General features: G+C 36.9%; 2 protein-coding genes across 5 annotated transcripts in view; both read right to left on the bottom strand.

The window, feature by feature from the left end:
* LOC135479890 (uncharacterized) overlaps positions 1-17,838 on the bottom strand; it is a 192,754-nt gene that overhangs the window by 66,489 nt on the left and 108,427 nt on the right. The gene's annotated exons all lie outside the window — the stretch shown is intronic.
* LOC135479888 (serine/threonine-protein kinase PAK 3-like) overlaps positions 1-17,838 on the bottom strand; it is a 41,978-nt gene that overhangs the window by 2,318 nt on the left and 21,822 nt on the right. For 2 of the 4 annotated variants that reach the window (XM_064759790.1, XM_064759792.1), the window contains 11 exons: positions 15,997-16,106; positions 9,093-9,270; positions 7,238-7,296; positions 6,460-6,564; positions 5,495-5,670; positions 4,585-4,771; positions 3,696-3,788; positions 2,592-2,691; positions 1,971-2,067; positions 1,619-1,718; positions 430-567 (listed from right to left, as the gene is read on the bottom strand). In XM_064759790.1, the coding sequence (XP_064615860.1) occupies positions 430-567; positions 1,619-1,718; positions 1,971-2,067; positions 2,592-2,691; positions 3,696-3,788; positions 4,585-4,771; positions 5,495-5,670; positions 6,460-6,564; positions 7,238-7,296; positions 9,093-9,270; positions 15,997-16,106 (1,343 nt within the window). Of the gene's footprint in view, positions 1-429; positions 568-1,618; positions 1,719-1,970; positions 2,068-2,591; positions 2,692-3,695; positions 3,789-4,584; positions 4,772-5,494; positions 5,671-6,459; positions 6,565-7,237; positions 7,297-9,092; positions 9,271-15,996; positions 16,107-17,838 lie in introns of those variants that run through there. The other 2 variants (XM_064759791.1, XM_064759793.1) reach the window with 2 other exon arrangements.

Here is a 17,838-nt window from a genome sequence, read left to right as displayed (position 1 = left end):
GTGTTCCAGATGTGGTCACATTAAGTATTACTACTGCTACTAGTGAAATACGCCCAAAACACCAGAAAATGATTAATATAACAAACATAATAATGTCTGTTCTCCTCAATAAATTTTAAATGAAATGATTTTCCTCTTACTTCTTGAGGCTGATAATGTTTCTACCTTAGTCCAATGAAAAGTAAAGTGACAAAACACATGTTTATTTAATTGGTGTTTTATGCCCCAATGATGGATGTTTCACTTATACCATTGTGGCCAAAATTATGGTGAAAGGAGACAGAGCAGAGACCAAGGGAAACCCACAGCCATCTGCATGTTGCTGGAAGATCTTCCCATGTACGACAGTAGAGGAAGCCAGCATGTTAAAACATACATGGAAGAGAAAAGCAGTTAAAAATATAAAGTGAAAGTGAAAGTAGCATGTACCTTAAGTAGTTCTGATGCTGAAGCCCTCCTGTCTACATCTACCTCCAGACATTTATCTAACAAGTCCTGGAACACTGGCGAGAGCTTGTGCTTCTCCTTGATCTCTGGTTTCCCATTGGTCGCTATCAGATACAGTGCCTGCAAAGACAAAGTATGTAATGTAATGATCAGGAAATAAATCAGGAACTGACAACATAATTACAATGGACCTATTTTATCGGAAAAGGTGAAGGATTAAATGACTGAATGAACTTATTTCTTCATTTGACTGGTGTTTAATGCCATACTCAAAAATTTTTGACTTAAACGATGGCATTAAGTTTTATGGGTGAAGAAATTGGAGTGCCTGAGGTAAACTAGCAACATCTGGCAAGTTACTGGCGAACCTTACCACATGAGACATGCATTTGCACACTGTCTTTGTGGAAATAGTCAACGAATGTAAGACTGTACAAAAAGCCAACCGAGTTGGCCTGCCATCAACTGCTTATTGTCACCAAGGTAATACAAACGGTGAGAATGTACAAACTCGTTCAAGATTTTTTTTTTTTTTTTTTTTTTGATTGGTGTTTTACGCCGTACTCAAGAATATTTCACTTATACGACAGCGGCCAGCATTATGGTGGGTGGAAACCGGGCAGAGCCCGGGGGAAACCCACGACCATCCGCAGGTTGCTGGCAGACCTTCTCACGTACGGCCGCCAGCATGAGCTGGACTTGAACTCACAGCGACCGCATTGGTGAGAGACTCCTGGGTCATTACGCTGCGCTAGCGCTTTAACCGACTGAGCCACGGAGGCCCCCTCGTTCAAGAAATGAATTAACAACTATGGCTTAATTTACACCTGGGGACTCCTTGGTGAGATGGTCAGCAACAAAAATGACCCAGGGGCCTCTCACAAATGCAACCGGTGTGGGTTCAAGTCCAGCTCATGCTGGCTTCCTTTCCGGATATACATGGGAAGGTCTGTCAGCAACCTGCAGACAGTCGTGAGTTTCTCCCGGGCCATGCACAGTTTCCTCAAACAATAATGCTGGCTGCCATCATACACATGTAAGTGAAATATTCATGAATACGGCATTAAAACACCCATCAAATAAATAAATAAATAATTTACACCTCATTAGCATGATCACAGATCTGTCCTCAGAACAGACAGGCCTGAAAGTGTAATGTGTGTGTCCTTACTCTAAGAGGGTTTTCATTTAGATAGGGCGGCTCCCCTTCTATCATCTCAATGGCCATGATGCCTAAACTCCAAATGTCCACCTTGGGCCCATACTGCTTCCTGTGAACAACAACAGCAACTTGAGTATACCAGTAAGCGATTGATGGAAAAGCACAGAGGCATTATATGTCAAATTCATTCATTTCCCACAAGTAAAAGCCATGTATCATTTGCCAAACAGTTATCAGGAATACCAAGAAAGCAGGCTTCACAATTTCAAATTTCTACAAAGCATGAAGACCTGTTCTTCAAAATCTACGAAACATAAAAGATCAATCTTACAACTTTGCCAAATCCGCACATCCTACCCACCTTGTGACAACCTCCGGCGCCATCCAATATGGCGTTCCGACCATCGTAGACCTTTTGCTTTGTTCTGGCGAGAGCTGGGCACAAAACCCAAAATCAGCTGAAATTTCATAGAAACAATTATCATTTCAGTATGCCATGTGAATGTTACATATCAAATTAGATACACGGATAATAAAGTACTGGTCCAGCTCATGCTGGCTTCCTCTCCGGCCGTACGTGGGAAGGTCTGCCAGCAACCTGCGGATGGTCATGGGTTTCCCCTGGCTCTGCCCGGTTTCCACCCACCATAATGCTGGCTGCCGTCGTATAAGTGAAATATTCTTGAGCACAGCGTAAAACACTAATCAAATAAATAAATAAAGTACTGATGGTTCAAAACAAGTATCTTCAAAATGTTTTCGTAATACTGAAAAACAAATTTATTCATGGAAAGAGTTTCCTCCTGCCATAATGCTGGCCGCCGTCGTATACATGAAATATTCTTAAGTATGGCATAAAACACCAATCAAATAAAAATGAGTAAATATTATTGAAAATAGTCTCTACTCTGTAATGGTAAATTGCTAAGAGCCGGATTTGAACTCCTGACTCATGTGTATCTGAATGTATTAGTATACTTACTTAATTTGACACTTCCATCCATTCCCAATAAAATGTTGTCACTTTTTATATCCCGATGAATGACTTGGTTCTCATGTAAAAATTCTAAAGCTTGTAAACACTGAAAGGAAAATACAAAAGAAATGAAATCAAAAGATTTTAACAGAACTTTCACTATAGTGAGTTAAGTTTATAAAGGAACAGACCACTAAAAATAGGAATAGGCATCACTAAATAGACCACTTAAACTATACATAAATATACTATCATTTATTTTTTTTAGATTTTTGTTAAAAAGGCGTTCAAAGACTTGAATTCTGAGGTGAGCTTTATGGACCACACTATCAGTCACAGGAAGTTTTGCCAGCTCTCATCACAACACTGAATGTTGGAATAATTCTCTTTAACCGTAAATTACTGATAAAAGATTCCCCAAAATTTCTTCCTTCTGGTGAACATCGGGAAAAAAAGGTCATGTGACATCAGAGTTCCCAGATCCTGTCAGTATGGCTCATAAAGCCTGCCAGAGTATTCAAATATTTGAATGCCTGAAACACTCTTTAAAAAAAAAAATTTGAAAAAAATGAATGAAAGTACTTTTACGCCTAGTTTTCAGTTGTCTGTATGATGAACCTTACTTCATATTTTAGCTTTCTTTCACTTTACACAATGAGAGGTTTGAAGGAATACAACTGGAACTGAGAACAGTGACACACACAACTGCAGAAAAATAGTGTCAAGTACAAACCATTCAGAACATATTGTATTTGCCGCAAAAAAAAAAAATTTCCACAGGCAAACAAAGGCCATAAAATATTACTGAAATGCTCCTAGAGCTTTCTTTTTCACACTAGAGTACCGTCTTACCTTCCTAACAAACCTTTAAACATCTTTCTAACCAGAACTCTCTGAATCAATCAAAATGAGTAAGCTGTGGTCAAAATTTCAGGTCCAATAGTCATTTCTACCATGCTGTCACTCCATTTCATAATTCTGAAGTAATTTTGCCAAGAGACACCAAAAAAATAAAACCTACACATATAACATCCTTGGGCTTCTCTAAAAGGTCATTTATGCCTCTGTGTTACATTAGATCAGTTTTAACGTGTGTTTAAATCCACTAACCTCTCTACAGACAGCAGCGATCTGACCTTCATCCATGCATGTCTCCGTGACAACGTCAGTCAGAGATCCGCCCGCTAAATACTCCATTACAACCTGAACAACAAATCAACAACAACATACTTCACCTACAGAGTAAAATAATGGTTGACAAAAGGAGCTTTCCCCCTTCAAATGTGTGAATTTAACAATAAATTTATAAACTGGAATCTATTCAAACAGAAATGTAGATGTTGAAAAAAAGGATTTTGAAGGTTGAAAAACAAAGATCAACCATTAAAAATCTGTTTTTAAAAAAAGGTCAACAAAGAAACAAATGCACACCATGTTTACACAATGGGGTCTGCCATCCTTGTACAAAGGGAAGCAAATATTGTAACTGATAAAACAACAGTGACCTCTACCTACTTAAATAACAACACCACTTATTTCAATACCAACACCAATAATCATGAATAATAAAAGCTGATATTGTTATTCAAATAGATAGAGGGCACTGCTGTTTTATCAGTTACAAGATTTGCTTCCCTTTGTGGAAGGGTGGCGAACCCCACTGACCTAGATATAACCTGTACTCTAATTCCTCAACATTTTCTCATTAGAAAGAGCAAATTTCAGTGCAATTTAATTAGTTATAATAAAATTTATAATTAGATTTTGGAGACTAAACTACATTGGTTGGACTGGCCAATTTCAGGGCTTCACAAAAGTACAATTTTATCACTCTACACTAAATAATGCCTTCAGAATACCCCTGAATAAACACCTTGGAAACATGTGAAAAGGTTGAAAAATTAAAGTAAATGAAAAAATGTCAAGAAAGAAACAACTCCACACCATGTTTACACAATGGACCTAGATATAACATATAGTTAACTATTTTCAAACTTACCCATAACTCATCAACGATCAAGTAGCTATCTAAATAATTGACAATGTTGGGGTTTTGGTTCTCCCTCATTACTAGAATCTCGTTAATAATCAACTCTTTCTTTGGTTGTTGTGATAAGTTCATCGTCTTTATGGCCACTTCACGACCTGTAGCCACTTCAATTGCTATAAAAACTGTCCCAGAAGCCCTGGAAAAAACGAATAAATAAAGAGTATTTGAACGGTATCGTGGATGAAAAAGAGAAGTTTGATGTCATTTCAAATAAACTTTTACAAAAGCTATATTCATCATAATGGTTTCCATGAAAGAAAGAAATTTACAGGCTGTGCGCAGCTTCTAAATTCTGGAATTCTGTTCAACAGTTCGAGGGTTCGAAAGTCCGAGTGAAAGAACAGCTTAAATGTAATTTACTGAGGCAAACAGGGTTCCCCTGTGATGAGTATTCTGTGTTGAATCTCCTGAGAAATCATGTTTAAATTCTTTTGCAACAGATAATATTGCATATGACTTTAAATATTAATTGAGTTTTTTAGCCAAGCTATACTTCTTGAATGTGTGTGGCACACATTCAAAAATGAGAGACACCAAAACACAATATCCACCAAAACATGATATACACAAAAACACAATATCCACCAAAACATGATGTACACAAAAACACAATATCCACCAAAACATGATGTACACAAAAAACACAACATACCCCAAAAGATGATGTACACAAAAACACAACATTCCCCAAAACATTATGTACACAAAAACACAACACACCCCAAAACATGATGTACACAAAAACACAACATACCCCAAAACATGATGTACACAAAAACACAATATACCCCAAAACATGATGTACACAAAAACATGATATTAACCAGTAGAAATAAGAAGATAACAGAAATTAACATACCCTTGACCTATTTTTTCCATTTTTGTATATTTTCGATTTGGATCACCTATGGAGACTATTGTTCGTAATTTTTCAAGAATTTCTTCATCGGACATTTTCTTCTTCTTGGGTTTGTCTGTCTTGTTACCAGCCACCGCACCATTAGGTTTGTCCTCTGTCTCTATGGGTTTTGTATACTGGAAAAACAAAACGCATGACACCAATCTTAACTAAACTATTAACTCTTGTTAAATGTATATATAGTATAGTTATTCACAAAAAATTAGATTTTCCAGGTAATGTTGCTATAGGCAGAGCTTTCAGTACTTACAACAGATTTAGTTTCGTCAGGTCGGGCTGCAATGGGCACACCTTTCAGTACTTACAAAAGATGTAGTTTCGTGGGTCAGGTTGCTATGGGCGGAGCTTTAAGTACTTACAATAGATTTACTTTTACAGGGTTGGGTTGCTATGGGCAGAGCTTTCAGTACTTACAATAGATGTAGTTTCGTCGGGTCAAGTTGCTATGGGCGCACCTTTCAGTACTTACAAAAGATGTAGTTTTGTGGGTCAGGCTGCTATGGGCAGAGCTTTGAGTCCTTATAATAGATGCAGTTTTGTTGGGTCAGGTTGCTATAGGCGGAGCTTTCAGTACTTACAATAGATGTAGTTTCGTCGGGTCAAGTTGCTATGGGCGCACCTTTCAGTACTTACAAAAGATGTAGTTTTGTGGGTCAGGCTGCTATGGGCAGAGCTTTGAGTCCTTATAATAGATGCAGTTTTGTTGGGTCAGGTTGCTATAGGCGGAGCTTTCAGTACTTACAATAGATTTAGTTTCGTTGGGTCGGGCTGCAATGGGCGCACCTTTCAGTACTTACAAAAGATGTAGTTTTGTGGGTCAGGTTGCTATGGGCGGAGCTTTAAGTACTTACAATAGATTTACTTTCATGGGTCAGGTTGCTATGGGCAGAGTTTTCAGTACTTACAATAGATTTAGTTTTGTCGGGTCGGGTTGCTATGGGCGGGGGCTGTGACTCCTCCTCTTCCTCATCTTCTGGCGTTGATGGGGACGAAGATTCTTGTTTAGATGGCTAGAAAATAATATTTATTTATTTAACTGATCCAGGACAAAATAAAACATCCAATTCTAAAAATGCTTACTGCAACAAAATTAAGCAAATGTCAGGTGGCTTCACCAATACTTGCCAGAAGTTATATTTATTTAGCGAAAATCTGATGTTGCTGTTAAAAATCTCTTCTGTTTCCTTTCCTTTTCTCTCATGCGAAGGGATGCAATATGAGTAAGCCTTGTCTCTATCCAAAACAGACTTTTAGGTGTTAAGTTTCCTATGGGAACGCACTTTTTCAGATTAAGCAGTGTTCAACTTCCTTGGAAACCTTGAGAGAGCCACAGGATTGTGGTAAGGGTAAAAGATTGCAAGAAAGTCTTTATTCTGGATTTCTTTGTTTGTGCCAAGTGTACTTCCAAGTTATGAACTAATATTCATCTTTGTTCCATATATGACGATTTTTATGCTGGAATTATGCAGCGTAACTGTCAATCATGTAAAATTCATCCTTAAGTGGCACACCTTCCCGAAATCTGTTACCCCTACCTGAAGCAAATACTTATCATGATCTTTATCAAACCATCAGGTAATGGTACAGGTAAACACCTTTGACAGACACAATTATCAGAAAACTGGTGCTTTAGCCTTCTTAGCATAACCTTAGTGTAAAATGTGCAAGGTGAAGTTTTCTTACCAGATCTTTGCTAAGGGCTGCAAACTTTTCTGAGAGGTTGCTCTGGATAGAATTGGCACCTGAAAATGAAAATATTGACATTTTTTGTAAATCTCTGGCATTTATAGACTTTGGCCACAATATTAAAAAAAAATCCAGTGCAGAGCAACAAAACAACAGCGACACCAACAATTTCACAACTTTCTATCTAATAACCCGGCAACAAGCACCATATACTCTCACACATACATCGCTAAATAAATTCCTGGTATTAACACAAAGAAACACACCTACATGAGTTAATTAAGGAAATGTAACTAAAAGTCTGCTGTTATTTGGTTGATTCGCATGACTAAACCCAGCTTAAGCACCCAATGCAGTAATGTACATGTAGTGTACGTGTCAGTGCGCTCATAGGTGAACTTACTTTAGTTGAAACACCATTAACGTAGCACTGATTACCTCAGCTGACTAAACCAAAGGAAACATTTTCCTACTGCAGGTCTATCTTAAGTAATATATATCTTGAGAGTCAGAATGAGGATGTTGTTTAGACAGAAAATCAGTTGAAAAGTTGAAAACTTCTCATTTAACATTAAAGCCCCAGGATTAAGAAGCTGTTTTAAACTTAAATCAGACTTAACAAAGGATATCCTAATTGAGCGACCTTTTCTCATATGAAACGGCAAATTTCAGTGCAATTTATGCATCTTTTTATTTGATTTTGGAAACAGAACTACATGTACATTGGTTGGGTTAACTGTATAATTCCAGGACTTCACATACAATATAATTTTAATAAATATCCGTCAACAAATAATAATGGCCGCGGAATATGCTTCAATAAAAATCTTGTAAACAGGAGAAGAAGTTTAATAACTACTGTAGGTTTACTGAACTTAAACTTTCTTTTTCAATTTTTGCCATGACAAGTCAAAATGGCTCTTAAAATTAAAATAAAAAACAATTTTAGCACAGTAATCTGTTTTGAAGTTCCGACTAAGTCTTACTTCAGTCTAAGACAGCTCGGTGATCCTAAGACCAGAACTCAAATGAGATGTTTATCATTATAGACTACAAATGACAATATTACTTTATTAATCAAATAAAGTCAATTTTTTTTAGTAGTAATGTCAAAAACAATTGGTATTAAAACATGTAGAAATGTATCACATCTAGTTCAACACCATACTAGGTAATGTTGTGGCCCAGCTTCCAGGAGTCAATTCCACAAAGCGAATTTTGACAAATATTTTACTATGATGTACAAGGGTTATTAGATAAGAAGTTCAAATTAAGATACTTTTGTCTTCAGGAAACACTTGTTGTCATCTTCCAAATTTAAAAATCAAGCATCCAAATCAAATTTCAAAATTTTGACTGAACTCAAACCTCGCTTTGTGGAATCGGTATTGGTTTGAGTGCATGCATTATACAGCAAGTCATCAATTTCGCATTAACAACAACAACAACACAGAACTAAAACACCAAAAACACAGGTACTCTAATTCCTCAACCATTTTCCATATGAAAGAGCAACTTTCAGTGCAGTTTATGCACATTTTTGGTTAGATTTTTTTTTACTGGTGTTTTAGGCCATACTCAAGAACATTTCACCTGTACAATGACGGCAATATTAGGGTGGGATATTTTTAATTTGATTTTTGAGACGAAACTACACTGGTTGGATTGGCCATTGTCAAAGTTTCATTAAAAGTATAATTTTATCAGTCAGCACATAATGTCGCCGTCAAAATATTCTTGAATGAACACCTTGTAAATGTGCGAAAAGATTGAAGAATTACAGTACATGTACTGCACAGCAGCTCTACCAATCACTCAAGCGAAGTGTTAGAAGTACATAGGTTGAACTTACTAGACGAAGACTTACTACTTGGCTTGGATATATTGAGCATATATTTGGACTCTTTCTCTTCCTGGGTTGAGGTTTCGTAATACTTAAGGACGTCAAGGACAGCTTGAGGGTTTTTCTTCTGCTCCAGTTTGGATATGTTAGAATTCTGTAAGAGTTTGGCCCACGACTCAGGCATTCCCTGAAATAAACAAACAGAAAAAGGATGGACAAAATTAGCAAAATCACTGGAAAAATACAAGATCATGTGAACAAATAATTCTCACTGGAATTCTGTAAGAGTTTGGCCCACGACTCAGGCATTCCCTGAAATAAGCAAACAGAAAAAGTACAAAGAAAATTAGCAAAATTACAGGACAAATACATGATCATGTGAACAAATAATTATTGTTGGAATTCTGTAAGAGATTGGTCGAGGACAACCACAAAGTACTTAGAAAATTAACTAAAATAATACAAGATAATCTGAACAAAAAACAAATAATTCTCCTTTAGTTTGGATACGCTGAAATTCTGTAATATTTTTTGCCTACAACATGGACATTCCCTAGAATAATGAGATAGAAAAACATGAAAAAGACTGATAAAAATCAATGTAAAAATACAAAATGACCTGAAAAAACAGACATATGAAACAATAACAAAATACAATAGCAAAATAAATGACAAAAATGAAAGGAAAAAAAAAATAAATAATGCTAACAATCATAAAGTGAAGGATGTCAGAAAAAGCAGAGACAAGTCATCTACTACAACCCCCACACCCCACCCCCACAACCCACCCCTCCCCCACCCTTCTTAGGTAGTTGTAGTTGCGGTCACTAAACCTACAAGCATGTACAGCATTCAGCACTCAAGCCACCTGTCTGTCAGATTTTTGTTTTGACTTTGTTAAATTCAGCGAACAAATCTAGCCAAGCGGACATCCTCATTGTTTACTTACGTCTTCAGTAAACAACAAGCAGAAAAAGGTGTACTATGTGCAGAGAGTAAACGTAATCCGTGAGTCATTGCTCGTCTCTTTATGGTAGATCTGTTAAAGCTGACTCATGTTAGTCCATGTAAATTAATTAACATCCACTATGTGTAGCACTAGCGCATGTTTAATGTACACCTGGTATTGTTTGTTTGTTTGTTTAATTTCGTACAACATACACAGGAAATTTTTTAATAACACACATATATTACAAATACACTACGTAACTGCACTCAAGCGTTTCCATATAGCCGTAGCTGTAACTTTCTTTATTCATGTTTGGCAAATTGGCTAACTCTGCAACATATTACAGGCTTGAGAAAATGAGTAGTCATGAACAAGATCACATGACATCCATGGACACTGTTAATAGGCTGAACAAGCATGACAGCATGTTAATATTTTACTTTTATATCAAGATTTTAAACAGTTGTGCTTGATTTTAATTACATGATCCATATCTGTATCGTGAACTGCATCAAATCTAGGAGATAAATGCTATTTAATCCAATTCCTTGACCTTGACCTTGAGAACTATAGGGTGGAAAGAAATAATCTGAGCAGTTTTATGAAGCTTACATCTTTACGGATACATAAAATATCATTTCAGTCTCAAAATGATTGTAGATACAAATTCTAGTGAAAAAAAAATGTTAGAGGTCAGAAAGGTTGAATGTTAATATGTTCAAAATACAATTCTTCTCACCAAACATTGTTATCTGTTATCTGTACTTCTTAAACAAGTGCAGTAATTCACTTGAAGTTTTGCATTTTTCAAACAACACAGTTTCCTTGATTCTAATTAATTCATCCCCCTCATATTTAGAGATTTTTCGTGAAGTCTGATTAGACAAACTTAAGTGTTGGCATCAAAAGTATCATTTTAAGGTTTTTATGTGCTTTTGAATGTGCATCTGTACCTACCAAACTTTTGCTGCAACACAGTAATCATAATTGCATACAGTGCTTACAGTAACAATGGAACAAACAGGGATTTTGACAATTGGTATGATTTCCCGTCATGAGAGCGCATTTGATTTTTGCTTGTGGAAACACCGATATTTCATACAACACAGAAATTTCATGTAAGCATTAATTCATGTATACTACAGAAATTTCATGAAAGCATGTATAATACAGAAATTTCATGCATTTTTCACCCACAAATCAACCTGCTGCACTAAGTTATTAATTGGTGAAAAAATAACATGAAATTTTAAGTGACTAAAATCATACATAACTTCATATGATTTTTCTTCAACTACATGTAATCATCCTTCTTTTACAATACAGCTTACATAGCAGGAAAATTTGTTAGTGAGAATTCCTTGAAATTATAGATCGTCCGAGACACAATGAAATCACATGCACTGTACATCATGCAGAAATAATTTGCTGTAAGACCAACTGAGTTGATCGGGGCTTTTTCATCATTCTATTCTTTGACGACACTGCAGTATTTTGAGAAGCTTTCGCACCACAATCACCCTCACACCAGAATCACCCTCACACCAGAATTACCCTCACACCAGAATCACCCTCACACCAGAATCACCCTCACACCAGAATCACCTTCACACCAGTCACCTTCACACCACAATCACACTCACACCACAATCACACCAGAATCACCCTCACACCAGAATCACCTTCATACCAGAATCACACCAGAATCACCTTCACACCAGAATCACCCTCACACCAGAATCACCCTCACACCAGAATCATCTTTGCACCAGAATCACCCTCACACCAGAATCACCTTCACACCAGAATCACACCAGAATCACCCTCACGCCAGAATCACCCTCACGCCAGAATCACCCTCACACCAGAATCACACTCACACCAGAATCACCCTCACACCAGAATCACACTCACACCAGAATCAACCTCACACCAGAATCACCCTCACACCAGAATCACCTTCACACCAGAATCACCCTCACACCAGAATCACCTTCACACCAGAATCACCCTCACACCAGAATCACCTTCACACCAGAATCACCCTCACACCAGAATCACCCTCACCCCAGAATCAACCTCACCCCAGAATCAACCTCACCCCAGAATCAACCTCACACCAGAATCACCCTCACACCAGAATCACCCTCACACCAGAATCACACTCACACCAGAATCACCCTAAGCCGGTTGTTACCTTGTAGCGGGATGTCGCAAAATACCCAAGAAACCTTGGCTGTGTGTAGCTAGCGCACATGTGTAAACCAACAGAGCAGCATCATGTCTCACAACAACAACACCGGAGGGAGAGTAAATTCTCCTTACAAGTTACCTTATACCACACAGTAAAATATCAGTAAGCAGCTGTAAGTTCTCCATCCAAGTCAAAATCATACATGTGGAAAATTAAGATGAGTAAATTCTCCGTCCATCTGACATGGTATAAATATGAGGGTGAGTCATTCCTTCCAAGTCACCACAAACAACATGGAACATGGTCAGTGATTAAATTCTCCATACATGTTATTTCATAGAATATGGCTGACAGTAAGACTTTCCACCAAAGTTATACAATAAATCACACAACAAAATAACAGTAAACAGGTTCTCCTTCAAAGTTTATTCACTACACGACATAGTAAAATGACAGTGGGTATAATCCCCTTCCATGTCACCAGGACACTCCATAGAACAGAGTGAGTGAATTCTTGGTGCAAGGCATTTTGTCGAATTTTGCTGTGAGTAAGAATTTCCATCCCATTTACACCATGGCACATTTATGGATATACAAGTGAGTAGATTCTCCATCCATGTTACAGGTACACCATAAATCACACAACAAAATGATAGTCAGTGGACTTTCCTTCAAAGTTTATATACCACATGGCAAGGAGCATATTCTCCTTACAAGTCGCATCATACACATGGTCAAACCGACAGCGAGTAAATTCTCCATCCAGAATTCAACGTATCACTTTGTAAAATAAAGGTGAGCAAATTATTTAACCGGGGAGCGTAGTAATACGAGCGAACCGTCCATTCAGGTTTTATTACATCACACGTAGCGTCAAATGAAAACCAGCAAATTCTCCAGCCAAATACGAGGATATCCAAATTCTCCCGCCAAGTGACATCACAACACAAAGTAAATGTAGGATGACTTCATTCAAGTTAATTAACGTCTTCCAAAAAAAACAATGAGTTTAAAACTCATGCCCTCACTGACACCTAGCATCAACCCATTAACTCCAAGCGTAAATCCAGGTCTCTCCATCTGCAGAGTGGAAATTACAACAACAACGCCAAGAGAACAATACACTAAACCGTCAAATGTAACATGTGGAAGAATGACAGCATCTGTTAGCAGCTTTGTGCTCTTGGCATCATGTGAGGCATCTCATGTATGTATACATATATGTACAGGATGTATTGCGGACAGTTATCCTTGTCACACACAAGGACATCTACATAGTGACGCATACATAACACATATTTTCAAATTTCAAGGCTGTCATTTATAGCACAATAGTATGAACATGTATGTATGAATGTACGTCATTTTTACTTTTCCAGCATCTGTAAAAACCAGCCCTGTGACAAAGCACAGCAACCAACCACTGCTACATGTAACAACAATTCAACAAAACAATACATAAAGTAAATAAATACTGTATCGGACTAAAAATTTCATCTATGAATAAGTTAAATGTTATTCCCTGATTCTCAGAGTTCTATCAATCTTAGACAGGAGTTTTGAGGTTTGCATTGAAGATAAGTTCATACTCTACTCAAGAAATGCTCAAGAGTTTCAGCACCAAAGATAGTATTTTACAAGTTCCGTTCGTCTGTAAAAATGGCAAACATTTTAGATCAAATAGAGGAACTAAATGTTAGGCCGAGAATATTAGAGAGACTACAGCACATTTAATACTGCCTCATGACCAGATGACATGTAATCAAGCTGTTACCGGCAGGAATCCCAGGACAGAAAATAACCCTGGTTTCATTGTCTCGAAGCAGGAAACAAGCACGTTTTATTTCCTGGACGAGCATCTGTGCCCTTTTTCAGACTTTGCACCATCATTTGTAATCCTGCATGCCGAGATCAACCTGTGCTATTTGGCCCTCACCTCAAACAATGTCAAAATTGTATTACATATAAACACTTATAAGTACATGTATGTACACCTGGAGCTTTCTTAAGACAGGCTTGGAAAAATGACAGCTACACATACAGAGCTGAAAACACTTTGATAGAAAAAAACATTAAATTACTTAAGAAATCTGGGATGTTGATGGACACGAGTTTTCCAAACAGAAACATCATGCATGTATATTTTTCTTTAATTTTTGCTAATATGATGTATGCACACTTTCAAAGGCTTGTAGTAGCTGCAGTTTTTTTCCATCAAAAAGTTTTTTTCCAAGCTTTAGATCATAATTTTCACACCTTTTCTCAAGTTAAAATTAAAACCTAAAAGATTCAGCCGATCTCCTTAGGCCACTTGTTGAAGGCTAAATTAAGCTATGATATAAGTTTTGTACCCCAAAAATAAAGTGTCAGTGGAAAAACCATTACAAACTGCCTTCAAAACTACCTTTATATATTTTCTACATATACAGACAGGAAGCAAATCGCTATGAACAGTAACAGTTATCTCAACATAAGGCCACTCTGTAAAATTCTTTGTTGGGTGTACAAGTACCTGAACAGTATCAAAAAAATAGAGAAGGTTCGTGGTGATTTTTTTATTGCAACTAATAAAATAGACTGTTATTACAAAGAATACATAAACATGAGATAAATATATTCAATAAAAAAAATATATAACTTTTTTGAAACTTTATCAAAATCCCAATAAATGCTTTTACAGGTGTTTTTTTTTTTTTTTTTTTAAATCAGTCAGGTCAACGAAATCACATTTTTAATGATGTTCCATGATATACATGTTTTAGTGACTTTTACACATAATCTCAAATAGGGAAATTCCGTAAGGCATTATTCCCAAAGAAAAAAGCCTTCTTTTCCGGCATGGTGCTTTTTTGTACAGAAAATCCATGATCAATACAGAATCACAAAGGGAGGTCACTCTATTTAACTTTTTCAAATTTTTTAACTTTCTTAACTATTTAACATAGCTTTCCATGTTATGTATATCCCTGAAAAAAATCAGGGATTGGAACAAACTGAATAAACAGGATTTTCTGTGATTGAACTTTAAAGTGACAAAAAGTGATATCTTTATATTTGATGTAATTATTAGCAGTGATGGCAAAACTGGGTTTCCCAAAACATATTTGTTTCTTTGATCTTATCACAACAGTATCTCCCTTTAAACAGATCAATCACAAGGTCAACATACTGTCATTTATCTAAAATTTATCCACGACTTAAGTAACTCAATTTGCCCGATATCGAAGTTAAATATCCACCTTAACAAAGATGTGTTTTAAGGCTCGTTTAGAGACAGGTTGTTACTTCGATATGGTGCTGAAAAAATCCAAGTTTCATGATCCCATGGAGTAACATTTTATTACCTGTGTTTGCCACTGAAATGTAATTTTATGAGATAATTTTTTGATTTTTGTTCAAGAGGTAGGTTGATAATTCAATAGGGTAGAGGAAATGGTATTGGCTTGTTTAGAAAATAGGTTGCTTATTTAATAGGTTACTGGACATATGTATGTTCCATTACCAAAATTAATATTTTCTTACCTTAACTTGACTCTTAAATGCAACTGTATGGGAGAATTTTATGGAAAAATACAGTTGTTACAGTATTGCCTTTTAAGCGTTAAGGACACTAGGGTCTTGATGGCTCAGCCAATACCAGTACTGATTCTGACATTAAAGTATGTTAAATTCTGTGTCTTCAGTAGAGACTAAGAATCGATATAGACACAAAAATATACATGGACAAAGCAATTCATACAAATAACCCAAGCAAAGTTCAGAGAGCTTACCGTGAATTCCCCAGTGTGAGGGTCAAACCCAACATGGACTGTGTGTTCAAAGTTTGAGGGGAGTGAAATGTTTGGTCGCTCATCCTTGATCTTGTTGAAGGACTTGTTACCTGTAAAACACAAACAGCATTACGTTAATGAGGAACCTGTACTACTTGTCAACTGTGATAATAGGGGGGCGGCATATTTTTGTAATCCCGCGATGGTGAGTGAGTGAGTGCTTGGGGTTAATGTCGTACTTAACAATTTTTCAATCATATGACGACTCCTTAAGGATTCCATAAGGAATCCTTAGAGTGCATGTCATGTGCCTCCTTGTTGCAGGACGGATTTCCACCACTCTTTTATCTAGTGCTTCTTCACTGTGATGACTTACCGAAGGCAAGTAAGCCGCCCCACCCGCGTCATTATACTGATACGGGTCAACCATTCATTGCACTATCCCCTAATGCTGAACACCAAGCGCAGAAGTTACAACTTCCTTTTTTTCAGAGGTTGACCCTGGATCTACTTCTCCCGAAACAAAGCTCTACCAACTGAGCTATTGTAGCCTGTTACGTGGTGATAGAGTGAAGCAAGACCTAAAGACACGGGATGGGGCACGGCAAGGAACAGGATAAAGGAGTGGGGACTCATGGCTGCCACACAGGTCCACAGTCAGACAGATAACACATTCAAATTTGACAGAGGCACTAAAAAACAAATGTATACTAAGAAAAAGATGGTTCAGCAAAGCCTAGGTACGGCTGGAAGTTACCAGGTCTCAAATTTAAACCAGAAGAAACACACCAATGTGCAGTCGCCATCGGTGAAGCATGTATGGGTATTTCAAAAATGCACACGACCATCAAGAAAGAGACAAACACCAACAACAATGCCATCATCCAATCGCTTGTTGCCGCTAAAAACAGTTACAGGTCAACGTGTTTGTGCGGTATCTGGACAGGTCCTCAGGTTTTGTTAATTAAGGATCAGCAACAACAATTAAATATCACAGATACAGGTAAATTTACTTGATGAAGTTGTAATCCATACCCAATACCAAACCAAAGTCATAATATGATTAATACAGAATTTCACTCTCTACCTGCTCATCCAGTCATATCATAGAAAACAATCTGAGGTAATGAACGATTATGGCTAAAAGTGCCACTTTGGCAAAACTGCTGTCTTATTGTGACAAGATATGAATCTGTGGGTACTATTACACGGATATTTGTTGTTAGACTTGGTACAGACATACATGACAGCTACTTTAAGTGGACCTAAAATCTGCCACTAAAGCTGAATTAAGTAATAAAGTAGTATTCTAGAAATGTTCTAAAAATATTTTTAAAATTCTACACTGCTTATCAACAAAGTAAATAGCCAACAATCGTTGGTACCTAGCCACTCAATTGGTGACGCCATTTTGCCATGTTATAGTTATCTGGAGTGACGTTACAAAACCTAGGAGTTATATCATTTTTTCTATGTATATATAGCGGCAGACTTTATGTTCACTTTAAGCACAAATGCATATTTAAAAAATCTTCTTAGTATCACTTAAGTCTCAAACAGTTTTATATCATTCATCCTTATATCTGATAATACAAGGCACAAGTAATATTTGGTTAACATAATAGCATAAATTGCTTTCGTTGTTTACTTATAATGTTTATTTCACTGGTGTTTAAAAAAAAAAAAAACATAATCAAGAATATTTCACCCCAATGTTGGCAGACAGGTTTACTTGGTAGAGGGAACTGCGGAAAAAGCTGTCAGGACACCCTGAACAATATTACTGACCTGACACCATGGACAAACCAGCAAGAGCTGTGTATGCTCACACAATCTCATTGC

This window comes from Liolophura sinensis, chromosome 12 (assembly GCF_032854445.1).
Source record: "Liolophura sinensis isolate JHLJ2023 chromosome 12, CUHK_Ljap_v2, whole genome shotgun sequence".
Lineage (NCBI taxonomy): Eukaryota > Metazoa > Mollusca > Polyplacophora > Chitonida > Chitonidae > Liolophura > Liolophura sinensis.
This window is presented reverse-complemented; position numbering and strand designations above follow the sequence as displayed.